The 23,742-nt window shown below is 39.7% G+C and overlaps 1 protein-coding gene across 1 annotated transcript in view; it reads left to right on the top strand.

Annotated features, from left to right (window-relative positions):
- The first annotated feature begins 10,423 nt into the window (after positions 1–10,423).
- RIC1 (RIC1 homolog, RAB6A GEF complex partner 1) overlaps positions 10,424–23,742 on the top strand; it is a 70,837-nt gene continuing 57,518 nt past the window's right edge. The window contains exon 1 of the mRNA XM_063295072.1: positions 10,424–10,972. Within this exon, the coding sequence (XP_063151142.1) occupies positions 10,832–10,972 (141 nt within the window). The 5' untranslated portion in view covers positions 10,424–10,831. The remainder of the gene's footprint in view (positions 10,973–23,742) is intronic.

The raw sequence follows: 23,742 nt of genomic DNA, 5'->3' as shown, positions 1-23,742 counted from the left end.
ATAACTAACCTAAGCTGAAGCGAGGACACTGTTCTTTATAAGAAGTACTATAATACAGAATATTTTAAAAAATGATTTAAGGGCATTTCCAGATTTCTCTAGCAATAGAAATAGAACAAGAAATATCACAAAACAAACTTTTTTTTTACAGTGGGCAATTCTTGATGGTTTGACATGATTGTGGTTTGCTAGCAAATCTGGATTAGCCTAAACCAGTGTTTCTCAACTTTGGCAACTTTAAGATGTGTAGATTTCAACTCTCAGAATTTCCAAGCCATCCCTGCTGGCTGAGGAATTCTGGGAGTTGAAAGTCCACACATCTTAAAGTTGCCAAGATTGAGGAACACTAGCTTAAACTATGCAGCTTCTGGATATGGAAACTCCCTATATTAAAGAAGACACACTGGTTTCCTTTATTTAAGGCAGGATGGGCAGCTGTGGTCCTAGGGCCATGTATAACCTTGGCCAAATTTAATGTGAGCCTTAGTTTAATTTTAAAAACTCTTTGCCAGCAAGCCATTCAGACTTCTACCCACTGGAGAAGAAAGAGAAAAAAGAAAGCTCTCAGAAAGCAAGACAGGAAGAGGAGAGATATGAGAAAGAACAGGGGGCAGCAGAAGTAGCAATTGCTGACAGACAATGTAAGATTTAAGAAAGGAGAAATATGGAAGCCACAGAAGGAAATGCAGCAGCAAAGAAAATGCAAAATAAACCTGCAACCAGATACCTGCCCCACAGTGTTCATCCAGCAGCAGCTTGATGAATGAATGAGCCCAGAGAATAACAGGCTGAGGTTGACAGCTGCATACAGTTCAGGGCTATATTTAAAAAGCTAAGACAACAAACAAATGGATTATCAAATCCAGAGTTTTCACATGAGACACAAATGACCAGGCTCAAGTTGTCATACTCTGGACATGTTATGCAAAGACCCAGCTCTCCAGAGAAGTCTATAATGCTGGGAAAGGTGGAAGGAAAGAGATGATCAGCCACAAGGTAGATTGACTCAACAGCAGCAGTGATGGGTGCATCATTGGCAGACCTGAAGGGCCAGGCTGGAGATAGATTTTCTCCAGGATGACCTATGTGGTTGCTGAGAGTTGATGCCATCTTGATGGCATGCATATAATCGTCGTAATGATCAATTGGTAGTACTGGGCCTATGCAATGGGAACAGTGGTGTTTTCAGAATTGCCAGATGAGTTAAATCGAATCTTTTACAATTTCTGGTTCATTATCTGACACATGTCTATTTTGATACATAACCTCATTTACTGCTACTGATCTTTACCACATTATTTTCCCTCTGTATAGTTGCTGTATAATTTTGACATGGCTGTTTCAGAAGGGAGAAAAGCACGTTTAGCTCTTTCACTCTAAAGATTGAAAATGTCTATGCAAATCTGTGATCAGGCATGTGAAAAGTGAAAGTAATTTTTATCTTTGGGCCATTAAGTGTATCTTTAAACAGACATTTGTTTTATATTACTCCCTGTTGCCGAACTATCAAATTTGTATTGAAAATTACCTACAGCTTTGGTTTGAGAAGCTCTCAAACTCTCCTGATGATAATTTCTTAATTATAAAATGTAGTTTGTAGCACTGAGCACAATTATTAGAAATCTTAATGTTGGTCTATCCATAGGAAAAAGTTGGTTAAACACAGCCCATTATTACTTATATAAATCTCTGTCTCTCTGCTGCTGCTTTTAGAATAAGATCTGGACCATCAAATCAAGGATCGAATGCAATGATTGATGCAGATGGAGAAGCCTGAGCAAATACAGGAAACAGTTCCTCTTTGTTGCTAGCATTTTCCACTGATTCTCCTTTTAGAAATATATAAGGAAGTTGGACTGCAGAGGTAATTAATGCTGATCTTTCCAGTTTTCTTATGTTCAGTGTTAATTCCAGTTACCTGTGAAAAATGTGTTGCTCTTCAGCAGTTTAGGAATTTTTTCAAATACATTTGGAATTTTCTTATTTTCAAGACTCCCTGCTGCTTCCAACCCTAGCATCACACAGAACAGGTGGTGAATGAGAAAACATGCTTCATCTTGTTGCAACACAAACTCCAACCCTTACATGCTTGTTTGTGATGTCATAAAGCAACTATGAGGGCAGGCTTGTCCTCTAATGTTGCAATGAACGTTCCCTTATGTTGGCATCATTTTGGCTAGCTGCAGATGCCTGTGGTCTGACCTATCATTTTTGCTATAGAAGTGTTCTTTCTTAAAGAAAGAGCCCTAGCCCTAACATTAGATACTGTGCAGCAAAATCTCAATCAACTGATGATGAGGGCAGCGCTCAGGTCTTAGGGGACAGCTGTGTGCACCAGACAACCTTCCATGTAAGATAGTTTGATATTCTCAGGCATCATGGAGAATGTTGTCCTATCACTAATGTTAAATTAAAATCTAGTTACCATTGTTGGCTTCTGGATGGGAATGAGGAGTGGGGGTTCCATTTTGTCCTGCCTGGCCCTCTTATGAAACCTTCTAACTGAATTTTTTTATATATTTATATAGCATGTGCAAGTATGATCTGAAAATCAGGTAACTGCCATTTCAAATCCTGTTTCAACTACAGTCTTAGGCAAGCTTAGGCAAGCTTGTTGTATCCAAATGATATTCTGGACCTTTTCAATTATTATCATAGATCTTTATTGTGGAGATGTTATGATAAGTACTCTAGATATACAATAAACTGGAATAAATATCATATTTTGCCAATTGGTTATAATGCTTGGTTTTAGTTCTTGTTTAGATTCTATTAAATACTTGGTGATAATTATTTCTAGGAAGAATATCCTATTTAGTAGATAAGAACATTTCAAATTGCATAGTGGAGATTAATGGGGATATTAATAGGTAGTTGAAAAGAGCTATGGATCTCTATGAAGAATAAATGTAGTGAAAATGAGTATTGTCTCAAGATTGATAATACATTAACCAGGATGGTTTTGTTGATTCCACTGGATATTTTAAACTAATTGACAAACTATTGATTAAATTCCCATTGAATGGTAAATAGCAAGGATTTCCCTTTCAAAAGTATGAAAATAGAAGCTTTAATTTTCCTGACTTTAAATTATATAACTCAGCATATTTATTAGCTTCTATAATGTATTCAGATGAAAATGATATTGAATATGTATGGCTCATGGCCCATTTGGAAAGTCAATCTTTTGAACTGGTGAAATCCTGGTATATATGTAGTTCTAACTATAGTAAAAATTCTATGTAATTTCTAACACTGAAGATATTTAAAATATATTTAGGTATATTGGATAAGAAATTGAAATTTAACTATAGTTCTCGTGAGAAATTGAGTCTTTGAAATAACTTTTATTTTATACTGTAAGGGAAATTTGGGGGGAAATGGGTAGACAATAGTATAATTACTCTCGGTTTATCAATGATACTTTAAACACTTTTAAAAGAGTACCCCCAAAATATCATTTACCAAAAACAGTTAGTTAAAGCCCTTGTTATATTCCTATTTTGATCCAGATGCCTTGCCTGCCTCCAAAGACCCTGGTTTTTGTATAATTATAGATTTCTATCAAGACTAAAGTAATAATTCAATATTACCAATAGTCCAAAATGTTTACAAATATAAATTTGGATAATAAACAAGAAAACTAGAATAGAGAATTCAAGTTTCCTTATTACAAAATCAGTAATATTTTGTATTTTAATACAAAAGTTTAATATATGTAAAATACATTTTTTATTATTAAAAATCATTTTTTTCAGGTTTATTGGGCTCTTTAGTGAATGTTCAAGTAAGGCTGGTTGCTGTCCTTATGTTGGAGATGCAATACACATGCTTTGGTTGTATCTATTAGTAATTCTGTATTGGTTCTGTTTTTTAATGTGGTGAACCAGGGTTTGGGGAGGAAGTTAAATACATTGATGTACTGTTACATTATATTTAAACAATCTGGAATTTATCCATTTATTAAGCACTTTGGCTCTATCATACTTGAATAGTTGCCAAAAAGATTATGTGCTCCTGGCAAAATGCTTAAATACTAGATACTAAAAACTGGCTCAAAAAAATTCGTCAGCTCTCAGCCTTTGAAGTGGTTCTTTACCAGCAAAAATAAAATAGTGGACAAATGTGATTCAGTGTGGTCAACGTTGGTTTAAAATTTACAATAATTTTTATACAGATGTAATAATTATACTTGTAGTACTATAGAATAACTCAAATTTTCTTTTTTAATATTTATGTTTAATTTTTTATATTTTGTTTTGTTTAAATTGTTTTTTTTAGAAAAAAGTCTGTAGTTGTAAGAAAAAACAATAAAACATATTAAAAAAAACTTAGGCAAACTACTATCTCTCAGCCTCAACCTTTCTATATTTTGCACAGTTGAGTGAAAGTAAAACTAATTGTAAAATCCTGGGACTTTCTAAAAATGTCACACATACTTAGCATGACTTGCACCTCGTGTTTCCAACATTAAATAAGCAGTATGTTGAGGTTGCAGTCCTATTTATTGGTTTCAGAAATTCTTAAGTTAGTAAGGTAGACTTCTTCATGATACAGTATAAAAGAATTCACAAGGCAGCTGAACCTTGTAAGTAACTCCTTTCTTCTAGCAACTGCATATGTGGCAAGTCTATGAATAGGGCATATTCATGTAGAGTTCATCCACAAGGTGGGCGTGAGTAGAAGTGTCTCCCTCTCATGTGGAATTCTACGTGTACAGATTTATTTTAGTCATCTAACCTGGTAATGTGGCAACTACCTCTCTAGTGGTTTACAAGAAAAACAAATTTAAGTTTGAGGCATTAAACACTGTGTTTTTAATTCAAACAGACAAGTAACATTAATTGAAATTAACAGATCAAATCAACAGTTAAAAATTTGTACAGAAAAGATGTAAGGGTCTTTTTTAAAAGCTAATGAAGATGTTGGGCCCATCAACTCCAGAGCTAAGGTGGTAAAGGGAAGGCTCAGTCCTATGTCACTATGAGATGTCTCATGGCAACCAGGGTTGTCTCCAGAGTGTGGTCAAAAAAGTCAGTACAACAGGCACAAGGGCATTTTATATGCATTGCATATAAAAACACCTTTTGACTTTTTGATCAGACCCTGCAGATATCCCTGATGGCAACTGCAGGTGAGCCTCCTCAGCTGATCCCAAGCAGCATGGGAGTTCAGATAAAAAAAGGCGTTCTCTCAGGCCGCCTGGAACTAAGTCATTTAGGGCTTTAAAAGTAATACTGTAAGCAGATTTTGTGCGTTGCCCAAAAAGGAACAAACAGCCAGTGCTTTAAACAAAGGTATAATAAGGTCCTTTTTGTTCTTCCCAGCTGCCAAGGTTTATACTAACTGAAGTTTCTAGTAAAGACACAAAGGCAGCCCCACATTGCGAGCATTACTGGAGGTTACCAGCAGGTGCATCACAGTTTTACTCTCATTATCTTCCAGAAAGGGATACACTGGGCAAGTCAACCAAAGCTGATAACAGGTACTCCTAGCTTTGTCTTAATCTGGATAACAGAAAGAGATTTGGTCCCAAAGCGCTCCCAAAACTGTATACTTGCTCTTTCTGGTAAAGTATAACACCACTCAGGTTGATATGCTACCTTACTGGAATTATGTCCCCTCACAAGCAATATAATGACCATTTTGCCTGGATTTAGTTTCAAGTTGTTATTCCCTGTCCAGCTCATTACTGATTTAAATTGATCCCTAAATGATTTATCACCCCATCAATGGTTTTATAATTAAGAACAGAAGTGTCTGCAGGGTAGAAGGGCAGTAAATGAAAGCAGCATTGCTCCACATTTTTTGTACGTGTGGCATTACACGCACATAAGAAAGGGACAGAGCTTGCGGTACCTGCAAAGAGCTCTGATTAAGTGGGATTGTGTTATTAAAAGAAAATATACTACCTGTATTACTGGCTTTTCCACTCTTTAACCTTGTAAGGAAATAATTGCTTAAGTTTGTTAAGGAGCCAGCAACAGTTCATTAACAGTTTAGCAACTTAATTGTAGATGTATGTAAAAGTAAACATTATAAAGTTGAGACAGCTGTAATGTTTTCCCTTTGAACTAAATTTTAGTCTCTCCAATATTAGATGTGATACAGCTCCCCCTTGTGTTTCATAGTGTATTCAGATTACAGGTCATATTCCCACGTTTTTAGAAATGAGGAAAACTAAATTTTATTATGGAAATTGAGAGCATTAATCAGTACAATTTTGTCCTATTGCTCACCATCGCAGTTTTTATTAACACGTCCAATGTTAATTCAGTAAAGAATGTTCAAAACTAACCAAAACATAGCATTATCATTAAAACAGACTTGAATATTCCTATTTACCATGCAGGCTTGAAGCACAACTCTCAACAGGAACACTATCAAATACAGCTTAAAATAATTTTAGGGACTATTTTGTGATTTTGGAGGCATGAGGATACAACCTTGATCCTCCTCTACCATTCTAAAAATTATACATTAAAAATGGTCATGTTTTGAGAGCTGCTTATGAATTTTTATTGTTTGTTTGTATTTATTTTATTGTATTGTGTTTTGAGGGTTGTGGGAAGTAAAGCCATATAGCATATATGCAGCGTCATTAAATGGGCATCTACAGGAAGAAAATCATATATTTAGCTTGAGCTTAATAAATAATAAATAAAATTACTTCTAGTAGTTTTCTTGCTTACAGTTTTTGTGGCAGCTGTTCCCATTTGTAAAGATACAAAAAGCAATGGAATCTTATGCCATGAAAAAAAAATTGTCTATTTTTGCACAAGAAAAATGGGAATGGCTTTCAACAAGATATGTAATGTTCTTATCTTTACAAATACTGCTAGTCCCTAGAAAATACTATTTAAAAGTATTCCTTTACAGATACGTATGAAAGTGTAATATTTTGTGTACAAACCAGAATGTAAAGAGGAAAAAAAAAATTATTTTCAACATAACATTAAGTATGAGCTGCTTTGACACTGCAGTAAAAAAATGGATCCCCATGGGAGAAAATAAGTAAGTGCCAACTCAGAGTACATTCCAAAAAGAAACTGGCTGCATAGTGTGACTACAGTGAATTATCTTCAGCTGGCTTGAGCTGTTATTTCTAATTGCAAGTTCAGTATGTGTCTGTGATTATACTTAGAAACTTTTTGTGATTACATTTGGTGCTCATACATTGCAGAATATATTCTGTGATTATCATAGAGATTCTACATTTTATAACTACAGAAAAATTGAAAAATCTCAGAAGAAACAGGACCCTGTTCATTTCTATTTCAACCACCTTTTATTTCATCAGCCATAGCACCCATCTGATAAGAGGCACTGAACTTCAATTATTCTGTTCTAGTAGTTAAAGGCACCAGGTCAGAAACTAGGAGACTGTGTTCTAATCCTGTCTTAGGCAGGAAAGCCAACTGGATGACTTTGGGCCAGTCACACTCTCAGCCCTAGGAAGAAGGCAAACCACTTCTGAAAATTTTTGCCAAGAAAACTGCATGGACTTGTCCAGTTAGTCACCAAGATTCAAAATTTACTTGATGGCAGGAAAACACACACACACACACCCTACTCAGTTGTTTCCTGAAGATGGTCTGGAAAAGCATAGAGCAGCATATCTAGAAGGCATCAAAATAGGGAAAGCTGCACTAATGCAATCCATTGTATAGTGGGCTGCCTTTGAAAAACGTTTAATTAACTTGAAAATTTCTAAGACTCATTGAATAAATACTATGGGGGGGCAGTAAGGCATGCATAAGAGATTCATGCTTTCTGCAATGATGGCCAGAGCAGAAAATCATAAAGCTCCCCTGAAAAAAGTGTGAATTGTTAAAAGGTCCTTATTAATACTGTGCAACATCTGTTATTAAGCAAAGGCTTCTGATGTATTGTTTTAAGTATGAATTGAGTTTTCTGCTTGAAAAAATCTGAAATACAGGGAAACAGATGGCTCTTACTTCCCAAAGAGACAATATGTTCTTTCAAGTTATTTCAAACAGTTTTATGCTTACTGTAACAAGTACAATCATAATAGACCCTTTTGAATTTTATATTTAATCATGAAATTAGAACAATTTAGGGATTGAAGCTTAGTTTTCTTTTTAGAATGGTAAGTTCAGATTTGAATAAATCTTTCAGTACAGATACAACTCCACCGTTTGCAAATACTTCCAATTTTCTCTGGTAAAATCAATGTATAGTGAATTCTTTGCAATGCCAACATTCACATGTTTTACTGTTGCACTGCATGCTTTTAAACACAGTCAAGTTTCAAGCACAATTATAGTGAACAACTGCCAGTTCAGTTACCAGAAGATGCTATTTTGGGGTAAATACTGAAAATGTAACAGCCATATTTCACTCATGTAAATTGTTCTGTATCTTCACTATTAAGCACTTCCACTTTTACAACAGAAAAGCTTTCTCTACACTGACGCAGCCTTGTTATTTTGTAGCCTTTGCGTGTAATTTACCAGTACTGATTTCACCAATTGGTTTAGGAAGCCAAACTTTACATTAATGATTGTAGCAGTGGGAAGTATTTCTTCTTTATATAATAATAATAGTTTATGGATTAGCCATGAGGACCTATCAGAATACAAAATGTAAAATATAGAACGGTAATAAGACCATCTGTTAGAAAACAGAGTACAAGACATAAGTAAAAGAAATGCAAATCATATTTCTGTGTCTACAATTCTACAGTTTACCCCAATCAGATCCACATATGCAGTTCTCAATTTCACTGTTTTGTTCAGATAAAGGGCCATACTGTATGTAAGTTTTGGGTTCTGATCGCACACAAAATAAGTTGTTTTAATGTAAGGACCCCCATTAGGCCATTTTAATGTAAGGACCCCCATATTGATCTCTCTCCTTCTTATAGAGTTGACATTCAAATAATATATGTGCTATGTCCTCTGTCTCTGGGGCACCATAAATACAAGTATGTTCATCATAAGGGACTTGGTTAAACCTTCCATATTTAACCATTGTGTCCAACTGCTCAAATATTGCTCAAGTAAAAACCTCCCTAAGGTGTTTGGGCATTTATGTTTAAATACTTGGCAATTTGGAAGGTGTGTTTATAGCGGCTCATCTATTTCAAAGTGCCAGCCTTACTGAGGGTAGTTATATCTCTCTAAGCTTCTATATCCAAAAGTCTTTGTGCAACAATCTTTCAAACTTGTTTTCCAGAAGCAGTTGGACCAGAAACAGGGAGACCATAGCTCCTGAAATAATTTGTCAGGTCTCTGAGATTTTGTCTATCAGACACAATTTTAGGAGTCTCTCAGTTTCCGTAGCACTGATTTTGCACCAATAATTGTATGCCCTGATTTTAAATCAATCTTCTTTATATTTTTTTCTGGGAGTTATATTAGCAGTCATATTTTATAACTTAATAAATTAAATAGGACATTTGTCACATTTTGGAAGAATGTTTCTTTGGTATTTGTACCTCAAACACTTCTGGTGTAAATATATCCTAACAGCAGAGTCTCCAGATGACATACATACATACATATGGCATGTTTTATTCATCTTTGTTGTTTCCAAGGAGTTTCACTGGAATAAACAACTGAGGGTTTCTTTTCTGCTTGAACTGACACAAACACATGTTCTTATGCAGGCCGATAGAGGAATCAAGCCACCTTTTCAAGAGATTATAAAGTCAGAGATTTGTCACATTAAAGAAGCCTTTCCATTTTAATACCGCTATTAGTAAAAGAATCAAATATCTTTGCAGCAAGCAGTGAAGCAGCAGAAACCCTGTAACTGAAATCTCTGTTAGGTGCATGTTCATCACGTTTCAGTTTCAGAAGAAACTTCCAAACTATAATGGAACTGATCACTAGACGTGTTGATCACGGAAAGACAGGGAGTGGAACTTAAATTACAAGACGCGTCTACGTTTGTGATAGAGAAGCCGTGCTGAAATACGTGTACATTTGGACTAACCGTCTCAAAACGATCTTTTTCTGATAAGAACACCTGTGCACGTCTGCCTAATCCCTTGGCCCCCAGCATGAAGAAAGAGCAGCCGAGTCTGCGTCCCGAGGAAGCCAACAGCAAACGTGACCAGCCTTCCCCCTCCCCCGGTCTTCGCCCGACTGCTCCATTGCCCGCCATCCACGCGCAGCCTCTCCCGCGCAAAATGGAGAAGTCCTCCACTGCACAGGAAATGTAAGGGAAGGAATCTCTTTTCCTCCCTTCTAGCCTTTCTCTGTGGTTCTTCCGCAGACCTAAAACGTCACCTCCGGTTTTTCCTATGTGCCCTGGGCCAATCGCGGGGGCCTCTGCCCCGAATTTCTCCGCCCCTTTTTTCCACCACTGCTGAGTTGCCGTCCTGAGGCGAACTGGGCTCGTTCCCTCCTTCGGGTTGTATGCGTCTCTCGCTCGCTCTTTCTCCCCCCCCGCCCCCCCTTTCTTTCCACCGCCAGACGCCGACGTAGCAGAGGAGAAGAGATGGCGGCGGCGAAGGAAGCCGCGGCGGGAATCGCGCGAGGCACCCGCAAGGTTAAGGCGACGTCGCGAGAGCGCCGTCTCGAGCTGTAACCGTTCTTTTCCGTCCCGACGCCCCCCCACCCCGCAGCTCCAGCCCACCAGAAAGGCAGCTCCAACTCCCCCTTCCGAGCGCCTCTCAGCCTTGTGAGGGGCGACACCGGCCCGCCGAGGACCTTCTATCTCTTCGCTATTATGCCGGTACCTCTCGGGAGCCCCGAGAGCGTCCCAGCCGCCCGGGACGGATGCTGAAAACCCTTCTGGCTCCGGCCACCGTTTCTGCCTGCTAGGACGGCGCCGGGACAGGACGCTGGGCTGCTCTCCAGCCATGTATTTCCTAAGCGGCTGGCCCAAGAGGTTGCTCTGCCCCATAGAGGCTCAGGAGCCCCCGCTCGGTATTCTGGCCGACCCGCAAAGGACTTTGTTTGCCGTGTTGTCCCCGTCCCAGCTCAGCATCTGGTACAACAGGGTGAGTAAAACCACTTCACGGCGTTGTCTTATAATCACCTGCCTTTTTGCTACCATCTCCTCCCGAGGCTCTTTTCTTTTTTTCACCCAGTCAGATTGCGCCGTACGTGGCTTTGGCGAGCCTCTCATTTTTGAATCGTGAAAAAGAATGGGACATAATATGCCTCGTAGATATGTGATGCTGAATTAGGTAATACCTTAGAAAACGTGGCTACTACAAAACTTGTAGCTTTGGTTTGTGGTATGGTTATGCTGAATGTGTGTGTTAATGTTAACCTTAAATGTGGGTTCCTTCCCTCTAGCCTCATCTCTGAAATCTTCAGATTAACAGCCTAGTTTAAAGGTATTTTTAGTTACTTAATGATCTCTAGATATGTGAGAAAGTTGAATGCAAAGGGATGCTTACTTAAAAAGAAAAAACGTGTTTTGCAGATTGTTTCTGTGTATCCTCCTTGGAATTCTTTAATTTCTTTTGAACTTTAGTACTTTAAAGTTTCTTGATCTTAACTTGAAATCTGCCTTCAGGAATAGAGTTGCACTGGCTTGGACACAGGGGAAAAAAACCCCATAAGCTGTTCACCACTTTTAAAAGGAGTAGCAGAATTGCGTTTTTGCAACAGCTGAATCCTTTGATATCATAACTTATATCTACGTTTTATGCAAAATGATGATAGCTCCTCTTCAATATCCATTTTGTATGCATATGACAGTTACGAAAGGTCATTTAAGTGTTGCATCTGAAGTTTTCATGAATTTGACATTATTCATTTCATATATTTGTAATTCTGTTGCTTATCAGAATCCATGGAAGGAGTAGGATGATGTTGGTTATGTAAGTAAGTTATATAGAGGTGTGTTTAGAAAGAACCAACTAATAGTAATGATGAAGGCAAGTTGTTTTGTTTAAATTTTGCATAAGTGTGATATGCCTTTCAGTAACAATTTAGTAATAACATTTCTGACATACAGTTTACTCAGTTACTAGGTATACCATATGTTGTTTATGCCTTAAATATTTCTGTAGTTGACTTTCATTGTTTTCTTCCACATGATATTCTAATGTCCCATCAAGCAGCTGGTCTAAATTTAAAATCAACCCTTTGTTGATTTTATAAAAAACAGAAAGGAAATTTGTTTATTTTTCAAATTTCTATTACCACCCATCTCCCCCAACAAGGGGGACTCTGGGCGGTTTATACAGTAAAATCAGCAATTAAAACAATAAAAATATATATTACAGTATAAACAAACCAATAAATAAGAATAAAATAGATACAAAATCCAAGGGGTGAAGATCTTATTCGTTGGGGAGAGATCTACAGTGCCAGCCACCCCCAAGAAGAACTGTTGCCCCTCCCACCCCAGGCGAGGTGGCAGAACCAGGTCTTCAAGTTCTTCCGGGAGCGAGGGGGCCTGCCTCACCTCCGGGGGCAGAATGTTCCAGAGGGCAGGTGCCACTGCCGAGAAGGCCTGCCTCCTGGACCCTGCTAAGTGGAATTCGCTTACCGGCGGGGTCCATAGCATGCCCTCTCTGCATGACTGGATGGGTATGGGTCGATGTTATGGGGATAAGGCGGTCCCTCAAGTAACCTGGCCCCATGCCATGTAGGGCTTTAAAGGTCATAACAAACACCTTGAATTGGACCTGGAAGCAAACTGGCACCCAGTGCAGTTTGCGCAGCAGTGTTGTCACATGTACCGATCTCAGGACACCAATAACTGCCCGTGCGGCCGCATTCTGGATCAGCTGAAGCTTCCGGATACTCTTCAAGGGTAGCCCCATGTAGAGCGCATTGCAGTAGTCTATATGAGAAATGACCAGGGCATGAGTGACTGTTTGGAGGGCATCTTGATCCAGGAAAGGCTGTAACTGGTGCACAACATGGAGTTGTGCAAAGGCCCTTCTGGCCATGACTGCAACCTGCTCTTTGAGCAGGAGTCGTGAGTCCAGGAGGACCCCCAAGTTACACACCGGGTCTGAATGGGGCAGCGCAACACCATCCAGAAGTAAAGATGATAACTTCCCGGATACAGAGGAGCCGTCAACCCACAGCCACTCCGTCTTACCAGGGTTCAGTTGAGGCCTGTTGTTCCCCATCCAGACCCCCACAGCCTGCAGGCACTGAGAGAGGGCAGCTACCGCATCACTTACCTCACCCAGGGTGGAGATATATAACTGAGTATCATCAGCATATTGATGATACCTCATCCCGTGGTGACGGATGATCTCACCCAGCGGTTTCCTGTATATGTGTTACGTAGTTGAATTCTAGTTCCATATGCCAAACAATTGCTTAGCTTCTGTTTCAGCTGATGTCTATGATGTAACGTTGTCTTGCAGAGGCACTGTTACTTTCAGTAGTAATATCTTTGAGAACATTGGTTTCAAAACATAAACAGCCAAGTAAGTTAGCTGTTAGCAAGTCTATAATTCCCTGCAAAGTTGTTACCATTCAAGATAGTGACCTTAAACATGTTTATGATAAAACTAATACATAGATTGCATTGGAGTGTCATCTATCTGGGACAAAATACTGAGTTTTTATATTAGTTCTAGTTGCTCTATAGAAAACAGATTCTAATACTGGAAGGAACTTCAGAAAATAGCTGTTAAAATGAAAGTGATTGGAGAACCTTCTCTTGGGATTTCTTAATTTAGAAAAGTAGAGGTGGAGTAATATGGAAGATAATTTTAAGAAGTGAATATGAAAAGAGAACATCAGATATAATACTGGAACTGAAAATTAGTGGGTCAAATGTAATAGAAGGTATAGGATGAAAAAGAAAATATTAATGTATCATAATTACCTAGAGTTCATTCTCACAAAGCATAGTAATCAGATCTATATGGCTTTAAACAATTTAGAGTGCAATTCTACATATACCTACATGAGAATAAACTCTGAACTAAATACCAGAGTACCAATTTCCAAATGAACAGGAATAGGATTGTGCCATTACATAGCCTGTGAATGACTGCAAGTTGTAAAAGTTGAATATAATATATCTTTGATTTTCATTTTTCTGGTGGGGAGGACAGGTTTATGATCCATTTGCCAACATGCAAAATGTATTTATTGCATATAAGGGTCTTTGATCTAATAAGACTGCTTTTATTTCCTGATAATGTAGTATATACTTGTGGTTAAGTTCTTTGTGCAAATACAGATGACCTTTGTTATCTTCAGTCTTGTTCCAGTATCTCACATATGTATAATTTTTTAGTGTTTTTCTGTATTTTACGCATCCAAAATGGCAGGCAGGATTTTGTATATGCATAAAACATTTTTTTCATGGTCTCATTATCCCAACAGTTCTGTATATATTACCAACCTTTATTAGTGCGCTTCATCCTGTTCTGATGTCTTCAGATTTGAGTGAGGGGGATGAGGTAATGCTTATCAAGTTTGCAAATAACAGAAGCTGGGAGGGGTAGCTGATACTTCAAAGAAGGAGAAGATTAAAAAAGGTCTAAGGCTTTGTATCAGTGGGTTGAAATGAATAATATGGAAATTAAGAGGGAGAAACAAATTCTGCATCTGCGAAGGAAAAATGAAAAGCACAGTTAAAGGATGGGGAAATCTGACTTGGTGGTAGGAAATGTGAAAGGGATCTGGGACTTTGTGTCGACTGAGAGTTAAACATGAGCTAGCAGTGTGATACAACTGCTAAAAAGGCAAATGCTATCTTGGAGTTCATTAACAAGAACATGGGAACTAACTGTTTCACTCTGCTCTGCCATGGTCAAACTCCACTTGATGTACTGTGTCCAGTTGTGACAACTGACAAGTTGCACCAATTTCAGAGAATGGCTACAAAAATGATAAGGAGTCTGAAAAACTGTTTAACCTACAGAAGGGACAACTGAGGGCGGATATGACAGCAGTCTTCAAATATATGAAGAGTTGTCAATAGAAGAGAAATTAAATGTATTCTCTGTTGCCTCAGAAAGCAGGACCTGAACTAGTGGGTTAAACCTACAAAGAAGTAGATTCAGGCTAGACATCATGAGGAACTTCCTGGCTGCCTGTATGAGCTGTCATCCTGTGCAGCTGGCTTCCACATGAAGTTACGAGTTCTCCTTTGATGGGGTCTCCAAACAGAAGGTTATCATTGCTGTAGTAGTTGAGAAGGGGTTGGACTAGATGACAACTAAAGTTCGTTCCAACTCTGATTCTGTGACTAGATTGTCAGCTTGTGTCGATAAAATATTTTTAGTCAGACAAATGCCTAGTTTCATACACATGTCTTTAAACAACAGTGGCATCAATAATTATTTGTAACAATTTCTATGTAAATATTGCATCAAAATGGTAAATAATTTTCAGTATTAACAAGCATTCCCATTAAAAAATGTAGTTGGGAAGCTAATTTTTTCAATCTCCTGCCATTATATTGGAAAATTCCCTTTTTTATTGTAGTTGGGATGTTATTAACAGTTTGAGCTATTTTATGCATATGCTTTGTCGTACCCATTTGATAAAATGCCACTGAAATTATTTTGATCCAGAGGTTTCTGTCACTGAAATAAGAATGGAAGCAATATTTAATAATGGCTTGTTCCCACAGCAGCCAGATCTGTTCTGTGTAATTGAGGGACCCTTTAAACAGTTTGTGGGGTAGGAAAAGGAGAAGAAGTTCAGTGTAGCAGCTAACCAGTTCAATGTAGTAGTTAAAAAACTGGGCTAGAAACCAGGAAATGTGAGTTTTAGTCCTCCCTTAGGCATGAGAGTTGGCTGGGTGACTTTGAGGCAGTCACTCTCTCTCAGCTCAACCCACCTCACAGGACTGTCATTGTGGGGAAAAGAGGATGTGGGAGCATTAGATATGAACACTGCCTTGAGTTGACCAAAAAAAGGTGAGATTTAAAAAATTGAATAAATAGAGGAACCTCTTCCATCTCTAATACTGCTAACAATATTCTCTACTGAATCAAATTGTAGAGAATTTTGCCTTATATGTGTATGTACATGTGGCATGCTTTGGTGTGCATTCTTCTTAGACTATGTATATGAGGCACATTGCCTGGGATTTTTTGTGTGTGCTGCATATCAAATCCATCAACAGTGTGATTTCAGTTGGTAGCAACAGTTTGCAAACATGTTTTCACTTGTAGGTTGCAGTCCAATTTTACATTTCTACTATTATGTAAACCAGTTTTTCTGAAATTATACTTATGCATACATACACTATTTTGTTATATACTCTACAGCTGGATGAACAGTTGGCTGTCCTTTGCATTTTTGGAAAAGGCTTATTTAGCTATGGATTTGAGCTACTTGCTACAGGGATCAAATTGGGATTCTTGAACCTATCTGCATATCCTTTAGCGTTCCTCCACTTCACTACGGGTTTTGCAGTTGTTTCCCCCAGGATTTATATAGTGAGAAGATATCTTCCTATGAGCGTGCGTGTTTCTGGGATGCCGGTGGCTAGGGCTACTACTTCCAAAGCTGTGGCTAAACAGGGCAGCTGTTGCCTTATTTAGAGATTTAGCCATAAGGGGAGGGCATTTCAGGGGGGAGTTTCAACAATCAAGTCGTGTTTCAGACCAAAGAGTAGCTGCTTTCATAGCACCTTGCCTTTATTTAACAATTTAAAACTCCAGTTCAACAGAGCCTTTCATCGTTGAAGAAGAAAAAAGGAATTCTTATAATATGTGTATCAGATCCAAGATTGGTTGGATTTGAGAGGCATATAAATTAAAACAGGATCTCTGGAAGGTCCTGTTGATCTTACAGACTTTTTTCTTCCCTACAAAAGCCATTGCCTACATTTTTCTTTCCCAATTCTGGATTATAAATAAGTTTGCTTTTTTGTCCATTTTCAGAATGGAAATTATGGTAGATGGAAAAAGGACTTTCTGAGCTTATTGTGCTGTCCTGGTAGTTTCACAAGTCCCTTCATAGCTCATTTCCTCTATATCTCCCCTTGTTCAGGGACACTTCCTCTGTTGGTGTGTCCATATCATCCAATCTTGTGTTGCAAGATTCATCTAGGCTTTTAAGGAACTCCAACAGGGCATGCGCCCCCAGCAGTACTGAGCTGGCTCTCTGTTAAATAAAACTGTTCCATTCCCTTTTTCCTAAACATTTAGAGTAGCAACCATTAGCTTGCTGGTAATTGTTTGTGTCAGTACTGTTCTGTGAGCTGTTTTCTGAACCTCCCATAGCTGTAAACCTGAGTGCAATGCCTCTGTGAGGCTTCCCAGTTCAACTGGGAAACAAACCATTGCAAGGGGGGGGGGAAGGCAAAATGTGCAACACAGAAAAAAATCCTGGGCAATGTGCCTTATATACACAGTCTAGGAAGAATGCACACCATAGCAATCAAAAACAAAGCATCTCACATTTACACACACATATAAGGCAAAATACCCACCACAGCAACACAGACAAAACATTTAATAGACCAAATATTCTCTTGTATTGGTTATAGCCACTCCTGTGTATTCTCTGCTACCCCTAGCTTTTTTTTTCTTGTAAAATGTGCAGAAGGCCATTTGCTAAATTACATATACGCACATGAATCAATAAAAACAAGGGAGAGTAGTGGCATTAGAGGAAACAACCAGGTGCTTTATAAGCTCTTCGTTTTTCTGATTTTCGAAAATCTAAGGTGAGTTTGAATTTTTTTAATTAACGCATAAGAGAATTGGTTGACATAAAATGTTATATGTTTATATAGGTGGTTTGTTTGTAGGCTTATTACAGGGCTCTGCTACCACTCTGTACTTTCCTGCCATTGATAATACATATTTAATGAATTGTACAGTTCATGGAACTGAAAATAAGAATGGGAAAGTTTTCTATTCGTTCTCCAGAATTCACTTGCAGGAAACAGTGGTTTCTGAAATTGTGATAAAGTTTTGTGCATAGCAAATGGGAACAAGGCTTACAGTCTGTCATCCTTATTTTTACAAATGTCTGAAAGTCCTTTAACCCACTGAGTTGAGATGATATGCAACATTTAGAATCAGCAGGATAGCCTTCAGAATCTAGTATGTAAACTGTATGTCCCTTACAGACAGCTTTTCTGCTGCACAGAAACATTAGAAACAGTTCTGGCTAATGGTGCCAAGATGCAGTCAGAAGAGAGATTACTTGTTGGATAACTAAGTTATACCTGTGTCATGTGACTTTAAAAAAATTCTAGGATTGCTTATAAAGCTGCTGAAACCAAGTTGTTAATTTCAGTGCCTATTTCATTTTTTATGATACATGACTACCTTAAAATATTTTCATTTTCTGAGTCTCCAATTAAAGTATTTGTTTTAAAAGTGTGAAGTACTTCTGGCATATCTTTCAGCAAGGTAAGTAGACTGAAAATTTAATCATCTTTTAAAAACCAGTCAGTATTTATAATTGATAGTAATGTGCTTCAGTCCTATATGATACTCTCTTTCAAATGTTTAAGCTCTTGTATAAATGATGGAGAAAAATTGCACTTGAAATGATAATGCATAAGGGAAATTAATTTCCATGTATGGCTTTGAAAAACAAGTGTTCTTTGATACAAGAAAGTAAAGCAAACAGGTAAATTGAGAATGTCTGAAAGAACTGAAATAATTCTACTGAAGAGCTGAAGGTAGAAGTATTGATTTGAGATAGGAACTTGTTTATTGTTCACAGAAAAATGGTTCCAAAAGGCTCTGGAAGACAAACACATTTTTGAAATAACTCTGTGAGCCCCAGTCTTGACACAGTCAACTTCCTTTGTGCCTGCCCCTTGCTATTCTCTTCCATTTTCTTGAATTCTAAGTTATTTTCCCAGTATATAAAATAAGATTAGTTGGTACTAACACTTCTATACATGTCTATTCAAAAGTAAGATTTTAGCCGAATTTTCTCTGAGGTAAATTTATATAATCTTCCATGTAAATAAGTATCTCATCCATAGAAAATATTTTCTTGCACCCTTGATATCCAGTGAAATTTTATTTACAAATATGTTTATATTAAAATTATAAGACAGATTTATACTAACTTTAACTCTTGATTATTATCCTATATTGTGGAAGAGCAACATTTCAAAATTAATAAATGATCATAGTTCTTGCTGGTGCCTATCTGAAACAAAACAGGATAATTTTACTGTTTTAGCATGTTACTTATTTGCAGTGGCTTACATGCTGAGACTAGCTACTGTCCAACATGATACATTTGCTTCCATACAACTCTTAAGTTTTCCTTGTGGGAAAAAGAGTAGGACTTGTTTCTGTTAAAGTCTATGATCTTTAAAAGTACACATATTCTTTGAACTTAATGTTTAACTGAATCCTCCTTGAAAAGAACCTGTTAAATGTACAGATACCACTTTCAGTGTTGAAAGTTTCTGTAAATATGAATAAACTTATTTGGTTAAAATAATTTATATGAGCAGATATGTTCCCAGGATGGTTATCACATACATGGTTCTTTCCATGAGGTTCTTATAAGATTATTATAATTCATTGTTCTATATGGCAAAATATATCTCCATAGTAATACAGATAATGAATAATCTAAGAAAGAAATAGTGTAAACTATCCCCATTTTCTTTCAATTTATACAACATTTCTGAGTTAAATGCAGAACCTAAGGGGAAATACCCTGGGAGACTCTAGGGCAAGGCTATCCCGAACCTCTTGGTTCTCCCACCATTGGTCTCCAGACTGTGAATCCTCTTATCTCCCTGGAATGTGCTCCCTCCTTCCTGAGAACCAGTGGCACCCCCGAAATCTACCACAGGCAGTAATCTATATTCTTCTTAGTTGCTGCAGCCCTCATTTCCTATTATGCTGCTTTTCTCAGCAGCACAATGTCTGCAACAAGTTGCAATTAGCAACTGCCAAATGTTATAGACAAGATTGTGCTCCAAACTCTATATCAGCCTTTCCCAAGTGGTGCCTTGCAGGTGTTTTGGATTATAGCTACCATCATTCAGACTGCAGACCATAAATGGCAATGGAAGTAGAGAAAATGGAAATTTTAATTCAAAACATCAGGAGGGGCATCAGATTGAAACAGTTTGAAATAATATTCGTGTAACAGCACATGCCAAAATACCAGTGTCATAATATTCCATGGCAGCATTTTAAGATACAACCTTTCAGCTGAATTCGTATCATTATTTAAATATGTTTTAAGTATAAAGATAAGGTGGTTTGTGCATTTATAACGATGTGCTGGTATACTATAATAGTTCTGAGTTACTTTGGGCTTGACAAGGTTTAAAAACTAAAATACTCCAACATGTGCTAAGTTTCATGTGTTGCAATATTAATGTAAATTTATTATTTAAATTTATTAGCCGCCCAACTCCAATGGACCCTGGGCAGCTTACAAAACTAGAAAACAAAATATAAAAACAGCTAAAAACATTAAATCAGATGGACGTCTTAGACTTAAATGATCTAATAAACAACAAAATCAACAAAACAAAATGGGCCTTAGACAAATAATAAACATCAACCTCAGGTCTGGGACCAAAGCCAGGCTTTCAAAGCTTTCCAAAACCCTAGGAAGAAAGTACTATCCTTATATCTGATGAGATGCTGTTCTAAAGGGTGGGGGCCACAAGAGAGAAGACATGCTTCCTAGGTCCCACAAGGTGACATTTAGTGGAGGGGACCTAGAACACACCTACTCTGCTGGAATGTACTGGGCAGGAAGAAATGATTGGAGACAAGCAGTCTCTCAGATAACCATTTAGAACAGCCTTTCTCAGCCTTTTGACCCCAGAGGAACCCTTCAGGCCTTGGGGAACCTCTGCACATTCAGGCTCAAATTTAGGCCAGAAGTTATGAAATTACTGCATTCGTTTCATGTGTAGGCCTGTATATATGCATTAACAGTGTTCTTAAACTAAAAATAAAGAAAACTTACCTCTTTATTTTATTTATTTTATTTTATTTTTCAAACTTCTATCACCGCCCATCTCTCAAAAAGGGGACTCTGGGCGGTTTACAATAAAATCACAAAACATATAAATTACAATATAAATAGATCAGTAAAAAGTAAAATAGATATAAAATAAATCCAGGCAACGCAGATCTTGTTTGTTGGGGAGAGATCTATGATACTAGCCAACCCCAAGATGAACTGGTGCCCCTCCCACCCCAAGCGAGGCAGCAGAACCAGGTTTTCAGGTTCTTCCGGAAGGCCGGGGGCGAATGGGCCTGTCTCACCTCCGGGGGCAGAATATTCCAGAGGGCGGGTGCCACTGCAAAGAAGGCCTGCCTCTTGGACCCTGCCAGGTGGACTTCTGTTACCAGCGGGGTTCATAACATGCCCTCTCTGCATGACCGGGTGGGGCGGGTTGATGTTATGGGGATAAGGCGGTCCCTCAAGTAACCTGGCCCCATGCCATGTAGGGCTTTAAAGGTCATAACAAACACCTTGAATTGGACCTGGAAGCAAACTGGTACCCAGTGCAGCTCGTGCAGCAGTGGTGTCACATGTGCCGATCTCAAGGCACCAATAACTGCTCACGTGGCTGCATTCTGGATCAATTGAAGCTTCCAGATACTCTTCAAGGGTAGCCCCATGTAGAGCGCATTGCAATAGTCTATGTGGGAGATGACCAGGGCATGAGTGACTGTTTGGAGGGCATCTTGATCCAGGAAAGGGTGCAACTGGCGTACAACACGGAGTTGTGCAAAGGCCCTTCTGGCCATGACTGCCACCTGCTCTTTGAGCAGGAGTCGTGAGTCCAGGAGGACCCCCAAGTTACACACCGGGTCTGAATGGGGCAGCGCAACCCCATCCAGAAGTAAAGATAACTTCCTGGATACAGAGGAGCTGTCAACCCACAGCCACTCCGTCTTACCAGGGTTCAGTTGAGGCCTGTTGTTCCCCATCCAGACCCCCACAGCCTGCAGGCATTGAGAGAGCGCAGCTACTGCATCACTTACCTCACCTGGGATGGAGATATATAACCGAGTATCACCGGCATATTGATGATATCTCATCCCGTGGTGACGGATGATCTCACCCAGCGGTTTCATGTAGATGTTGAATAGGAGAGGAGAGAGAACCAAACCCTGTGGCACCCCACAATGGAGGGGTTGAGGGGCAGATATCTCCTCTCCTATCACCACTGATTGGGGCTGGCCCTGGAGGAAGGAGGTGAACCAGTGTAAGACTATGCCACCCACCCCCAACTCCCTGAGCCGACCCAAAATGATACCATGGTTGATGGTATCGAAAGCTGCTGAGAGGTCAAGAGCCAGGATGGATGTACTCCCTCCAGCCCGCTCTCACCAGAGATCATCCATAAGTCTGACCATTGCAGTCTCTGTCCCATATCCTGGCCTGAAACCTGATTGGAAGGGGTCCATATAATCCGTTTCCTCCAGAATCCTCTGGAGCTGCAACGCAACCACTTTCTCAACCACCTTGCCCAAAAAGGGAAGGTGGGAGACAGGGCAAAAATTGCCCAGTATAGTAAGGTCCAGGGAAGGCTTCTTGAGGAAGGGGTGTACCAGTGCCTCCTTGAAGGCAGCTGGAAACTCCCCCTCCCTCAAGGATGTATTAACCATCACCTTTACCAGCCAGGAGGGGCAAGGGTCAAGATGGCATGTGGTTGCATTTGCAGTCCGGAGGATCCTGTCCACTTCCTCAGGCCCAACAGGATCAAAGCGTTCCCAGATAACAGGGTAAGTACATCCCCTCGGCATCTCCCCAGACTGTGCCTCATGCTCAGAGTCCAACTTAGAACAGATCTGAGCAATTTTATCCTGCAGATGCTCAGAAAACTCCACTGCAAGGTCCTGTAAGTGGATTGCCGAATTCCCCTTACCCAAGAGGGATTGGGTAATCCTAAACAGGGCCATCAGGCAGCATTCTGCGGACTCAATAAGAGCAGAGAAATATTGACGTTTCGCCGCTCTTACCGCCACAAGGTAGGCCTTAATAGCGGCTCTAGCTTGTGTTTGGTCAGATTCGTTCCTTGTCTTCCTCCAGCGGCTTTCTAGACGTCTCTTGATCCTCTTCAAAACCCGCAGCTCCTCTGTAAACCACAGGGAGTGCCGGGTCGGATGAGGCAAGAGAGGTCGCACAGGTGCAATCCTGTCCAAGGCCCTGGCCGCCTCCCTATTCCAGGCTGCAGCTAGGGCCTCCGCTGGACCGTGTAGTAGATCCTCGGGTATAACCCCTAGCTCCCTCTGAAACCCTACCAGGTCCATCAGTCGCTGGGGATGGACCAATCAAATGGGTCCTGCCTCCCTGTGGAGTGGGGCAGCACCAGAGAATTAGGCGTGATCTGACCATGACAATGGGGACAGGTCTAACTCTCCCCTCAGATCACATTGCCACTGCTCCGACAAGAAAACCAAGTCTGGGGTGAGGCCACTTTCTTGAGTTGGGTCCCAAATAACCTGGGATAGGCCCATGGCCGCCATGGTGGCCATGAACTCCCGAGCTGCCTCTGAGGCACGCCCCAGGGATGGCAGATTGAAGTCCCCCAGAACCATAAGTTTGGGGTACTCCACTGCCAGCCCCGAGACTGCCTCCAGCAGCTCAGGCAGGGAGGTTGCCACGCAGCAGGGAGGCTGGTACAACAGCAACACTCCCAGTTGCTCTCGGGCACCCAACTTGAAGAACAGGGTCTCACAACCAGCCACTTGTGGAGCGGCGCCCCTGAAGGCCACTAGAGACTCTTGGATCACAACTGCTACCCCCCCTCCTGTGCCCTGGCATCTCGGCTGATGCCACACCTGAAACCCGGCTGGGCACCCCCCCCCCCTTCTGGGCCCAGCCAGGTCTCAGTAATACACACCAGGTTGGCTCC

This window comes from Candoia aspera, chromosome 2 (assembly GCF_035149785.1).
Source record: "Candoia aspera isolate rCanAsp1 chromosome 2, rCanAsp1.hap2, whole genome shotgun sequence".
In the NCBI taxonomy this organism is placed as follows: Eukaryota; Metazoa; Chordata; class Lepidosauria; order Squamata; family Boidae; genus Candoia; species Candoia aspera.
The sequence above is the reverse complement of the archived record's forward strand: the minus strand, read 5'-3'. Positions and strand labels throughout refer to the sequence as shown.